Source organism: Pinus tabuliformis, chromosome 8 (assembly GCF_031772625.1).
Source record: "Pinus tabuliformis cultivar Carrire ecotype Pingquan chromosome 8, CPIR1, whole genome shotgun sequence".
Lineage (NCBI taxonomy): Eukaryota > Viridiplantae > Streptophyta > Pinopsida > Pinales > Pinaceae > Pinus > Pinus tabuliformis.
Genome location: NC_142294.1, coordinates 178221795 through 178227461, shown reverse-complemented (window position 1 = coordinate 178227461; position 5667 = coordinate 178221795). Strand labels below are relative to the sequence as shown.

At 35.9% G+C, this 5667-nt stretch overlaps 1 protein-coding gene across 1 annotated transcript; it reads left to right on the top strand.

The window, feature by feature from the left end:
• Window positions 1-2764: 2764 nt before the first annotated feature.
• On the top strand, window positions 2765-4916 carry LOC149234711 (galactan beta-1,4-galactosyltransferase GALS1-like). The gene is made up of 2 exons (XM_089461233.1): window positions 2765-4076; window positions 4168-4916. Exons 1-2 carry the CDS (start codon window positions 2893-2895, stop codon window positions 4523-4525), a joined length of 1542 nt encoding a protein of 513 aa, XP_089317359.1. The 5' UTR covers window positions 2765-2892; the 3' UTR covers window positions 4526-4916.
• The last annotated feature ends 751 nt before the right edge of the window (window positions 4917-5667 follow it).

Below are 5667 nucleotides of genomic sequence, written 5' to 3'. Positions count from 1 at the left end.
TTGAACTTTACCAAATGTTGTGTTGAAAGTGCCTGAACCTAATAATATTTCAACTATATATAGTTTTTAGGTCTTTTTGGGGCAAGAGCATGCCATACTTTGCATATTTGAAACCTATTCAAGCTTTGGTGGATGAAGATTGTTGGATCCAGGTCCAAGGAATGGAGTTATGGCTCTGGTGGTTACATGAAGTCATGGGCATTCTTTCATAAAGATATTTGAAGTTTGTACCACATTCATGGATTTCAAGCATATGTAGAATGTGAAAAGAGATGGATTTGAGTTTTAAGCAATTAGTCGACATTTTTTAGGTGTTGCAGTTGGAAATGCAAATTAAATTTATTTGATGACATTTTACTTAAATGTTGGTTTTACTTCCATATTCCCCACTTCTCCTATCGACGTTCCTTTACACCTCTTGGTGCAAATGTTAGTGTATATATATATATATATATATATATATATATATATATATATATTCATCAGGCATGATCACAACCAAATTTCCTTTTGGCTTATTTTCAAATTTGATAAGAAATTTTTCTTTCTTTTAGCTCTTCAAATTTGATAAATTACATTATATCACCAAAAACCATTATTAATTTTAAATCAATAGTGAAGCAACGATATTACCATAAAAATGATAATTGTGAGTTCATTGGGTCCATAAATGTGAGTGGTATCAAAGAACTACCAATATATAGTGGGCTTAATGGTTAAGAGCATGTGTTTCCTCTTAAGATGTCACAGGTTCAAAACCAAAGGGGGGTAGAGTATGTATGCCTTCATAGACTTAGCAGTCAAATCATTGCATGAAGGTGGGTCCCTTGTCCCACAAACAAAGGAGTCAAATCGTTGTGTGGAGGTGGGTCCTTTGTCCCACAAACAAAGGGGTCTCATACACCAATTTGGTGTCTCACTTGGTTGTGACTTTAAAATTAGATAATAATAATATAATATAATATAATAATAATAAATGCTAGATCTAAGGCTTTTGTGATCCATATCGTAGATAAATGTCTTTCGGATTAATCACATCATTAGGATTTGGTATGTTTCGAGCCAACTAATGTGGTTCATCCTCAGGACAAGAAAGATAAACCACATTAATTGATTCGAAACGTTGACCAAATCCTAATAATGTGATTAATGCGAAAAACATTTATCTACACTAATAATACTATAAAACCATTAATACACAAACAGCATATACCATTATTAAATTTTATATTTACATAAATCCAATGAATAACAAATACTTAATAACCCTATAACATGTATATATGGGTGTCCCTATCAAATTCTCCCTCAAAGTTTCATTTTTGTGCACGCTACCTTAAAAAGGCATTAATAAATTATTAAAGTGTAGGTCGGTAGAATTAATAAATAAGTTGAGTGGTCGTCAATTTATACAACAGCCCGCAGCTTTTGGGTAATATTATCTTTTCACTTAATCATGCTTTTGTGGTATATAATCTTTATATAATGCTTTGAAAATAATTTTTATATAACGAAAATGTTAAAAGTATAAAAGGTAAGAAGATGAGATTGAATTGAGAAAGATCTATGTGACGAAATTCTTGGGTATAAATAATGCGCGCTGTAATTAAAAAGGCAAGTTGAAGTGGGATAATGGTAAATTAGAAGATTTAAGCTTTTAAATGTATAGTAAAACTCTTATAGTGCCTTTAACTGCCCAGAAATCTCTTTTAATTAATATCATGCAAGATGATGTATATATATTCGTAATTGTGTTTCGTGCTGAAAAAATATTCTTAATTGTGTAGCAAATGTCTTCTTTTATTCCATACTTTGATAAAATAAAGTAGGTTGGCTCGGCGGACGGGGCAGTGGGCTAACTTGCACCCCGGGGCAGTTGGCTAATTCACACCCTGCCCGTGTTCGAACCTCTTTTGTGTTGCTGTGCTGCAGCGTATGCTGTTCCATGGCGATTATTCCGGCTGATGTGATGGATGGCGAATATTCCGGTTGATATGATGGTTTCGATGTGACAGTTATCAGCTTGTCTGATATGTATAAATGTAATAAAAAGAGGGCCCTATAACGCTTCTGCTTGGGAACTAGCCCCTCCCTTTTTCAGGTTAGGAAATTTAGATAATGAAAATTTACAATATTTGCAATTTTGAAATTTTAAATGGATTTCTTTTTGTTAAATTTTTGAAAAGTATCGTTAATACAAATGTGTGGAAGACTTGTTTGGACTGTAAAAATAGTCGAAATTTAAGTAAAAAATTCAAGAAATTTGTAGATCATGTTTTATTATAGTAGAAATAGATTCAGAATCATAAAAAATACTTCTACAGACACCCAAAATCTTAAAATTTGACGGAAAATCCTATTTCCACCACTATAAGATCATTAATGCGCTCTTACATGCGCAGGAGATAGACTTTTATAACACGCGCAGGGGTAACGCGCCGTTTTTATTTTTATTATCTAGTTATAAACGTCTATCTCCCGCGCCTGTAAGAGCGCATTAATGATCCTATAGTGGTGGAAATAGGATTTTCCAAATTTGACAACTATAACTTAAATTTATAAATTTTACAAAATATTCAGAAATTTCAATAATTTTCCGAATAAAAAATCAGTTAAATTACACTAACGCTTTTTGAAAACGCAAAGAGTTTGGTTGGAACACGATTTGTTTATTCGTGTGATCCGACATGTGTGAACTGCCTGGCCCCTGTTCTATTCATTGTGGAGGACTTCAGGAAATCAGTTCAATTACACTAACGCTTTTTGAAAACGCAAAGAGTTTGGTTGGAACACGATTTGTTTATTCGTGTGATCCGACATGTTTGAACCGCCTGGCCCCTGTTCTATTCATTGTGGAGGACTTCAGGAATTCCTTGTGTTGAGGTTTCTGCTATGGGGAAACACAGGGAAAAGAAAGATCCAGTGCCGCCTCGATTTATTTCAGGCCGCTTGGAGACTAAAATTCTCATTAGGATCATTGTGGTCATGGGGATTCTGCTTATAGCAGACCAATTTATGCCATTTGGCCGACACGATTTCTTCGCTTGTAAATTCACAGGAGGAGCATTTCTTCAGGCAGATTCGAAGGCGGGTGCATTCAGTTTGGAATTCAGAGCAACAGAGGTGAAGGAGATGGTCAATACTAGCATAGCCATGAACAGCACCAGTGGAAGCAGTGAGTTAACTCATGTGGAAGAAGATCCGAACAAGAGGGCGTTTCGCCCATATGGAACTGCTGCATACTTGTTTATCCACATGGGGGCATACAGAGGAGGTCCTGCTACGTTTGCTGTAGTTGGGCTTGCTTCCAAGCCTCTCCATGTTTTTGGGAAGCCAAGCTTTGAATGCGAATGGATCCCCAAAAATTCGTCATCTGGAAGATCAATAAAGGGCAAGGCCCACAGAATGCTCCCAGACTGGGGCTATGGCCGAGTTTACACCGTCGTGGTTATCAACTGTACTTTTTCTCAGAGTGTGGGCACTGATGCTAGTGGTGGAAAGCTCATTCTTCATGCACTCCATGGCAACAAATTTGGGAAAGCTGAGAGAATCGTTGCTCTCACAGAAGAAAAAGGTACCTACAATTCCTCTGTTTACAGTCAGGCTCCTCCATATGATTATCTCTACTGTGGCTCCTCGCTGTACGGTGACCTGAATCCTCAGAGAATAAGAGAGTGGATGGCTTATCATGCCAAATTCTTTGGCCCTCGATCGCATTTTGTTTTTCACGATGCTGGTGGAGTGCATCCCCAAGTTAGAAAGGTGTTGGAGCCATGGATTAGGGCAGGTCGAGTGACATTGCAGGATGTAACAGAGCAGGAACAATATGATGGGTATTACCATAATCAATTCCTCATTGTGAACGACTGTTTGCACAGGTACAAGTTCATGGCGAATTGGACGTTTTTCTTCGATGTAGATGAGTATTTGTATATTCCTGGGCAGAAAACACTGGAATATGTCTTGAAGGAGCTCTCTGGCTATACTCAATTCACCATTGAGCAATATTCCATGTCCAACAAGCTCTGCTTGCAGAATGAACTGCACAGCATCTCAGATAACAGTACTTATTCCAGGTAAGACCCATTATAGTTTCTATTAATCCGAAGAAAAAATTCGAATATGTTTTTGGGGTCTGAAATTCAATATGATAATTCTGTTGCACAGGGAATGGGTATTTGAAAAGTTATTATTCAGGGATGTGAAGAGAGGAATAAGGAGAGACCGCAAGTATGCAGTGCAGGCAAGAAATGTGTACGCGACTGGCGTTCACATGTCTGAGAATGTGATGGGGAAAACACAGCACAAGACAGATGGTTTGATGAGATTCTACCATTATCATGACACAATCATTACCAGAGGAGAGCCGTGCAGGGAACTTGTGACAGCATCGATGAGAAAGAACGTGACTTGGGTGGGAGGCATTCCGTATGTATACGATGGCGCCATGAAAGCTGTTGCTCCATCCATTAAAAAATTCGAGAGAGACATGATGGGATCCGAGCTCGAATCCATTCTGCAGTGAGCGATCATGTTGGGAAAATTCAGCCCATCGATGAAAGCAAGTACCATTTAGGAAAGACGAAATCATTGCAAGAGATTATTGTTTTACTCTGGAGTGCTCTGCATCTAGGTATCTGTTGTAAATTTCCATGTTTGTTTTACCGCATGGAGATTGATGGTATCGTATTCTTTTATAAAGTATGGAATTTCACTTTGAGTGGACTATGGTGCTCCATGCGATAACTTGTTCACAGCTCACTCTCACTGAACTTTGTACTGTCTTTGACATGACAGCACGAGATCACCGCTTTGAATATGGTGCATTTTGTGGATGACTCGTTTTCATTTTTTGTCCCACAATTAATAGGATTGCCAGCATATTTTTCAAAAGTTGTAATTACACTATATATGCCAAAAGTGGAATATAAAGTTTAATGAAAATTTTCCTTCGTAATTATCTGTACCATATTCTCTGACCTATATGGAAACTCATCTTTTTCTTTTTATATAAATTTTTATTTTTGGTTACTTTTTAAAAATTGCAAAATCTAATCATCCCCTTGTCACCAAAACACATTTCTTTCACCTAATAGTCTATAACTCTCATATTCAATCTAAAGTATTCAATTCATAAAACTTGATTAATCATTCAACCATGGTTAATTACATATCCAATTCATAAAACTAAATTAATCATAGATTAATCATTCAACGATGGTTAAATACTCTCATAAAACTTGATTAATCATTCAACTGTGGTTAATTACATATTCAATTCATAAAACTAGATTAATTTTTCATCCATGGTTAAATACTCTTATCGTATAACCCTATCATGCATCAATCGTATAACAGTGTTTATATTAAATATAAGAGATTGTTTACATGTTCAAAATGTGACATCATATCCATCATTTCGCATCAATTGTAAATAAAAGAAAAAATGTTCTCTAAACACTAACGGTTCTCTAAACACACTTAATATCATTCACTATTCCACAATAGCTCCAAAATGTATGTAAAGTCACATCAACTTTCTATTTTTTACAAAATTTATAAGTGGAATAAAAAAAATAAAAATAAAAAGGCAACCCCATATACAACATTAGAAACAATTAAGGTAAAAGGAATTTTTCTAGTTTCTTAAAATTGGTTATTATCGTA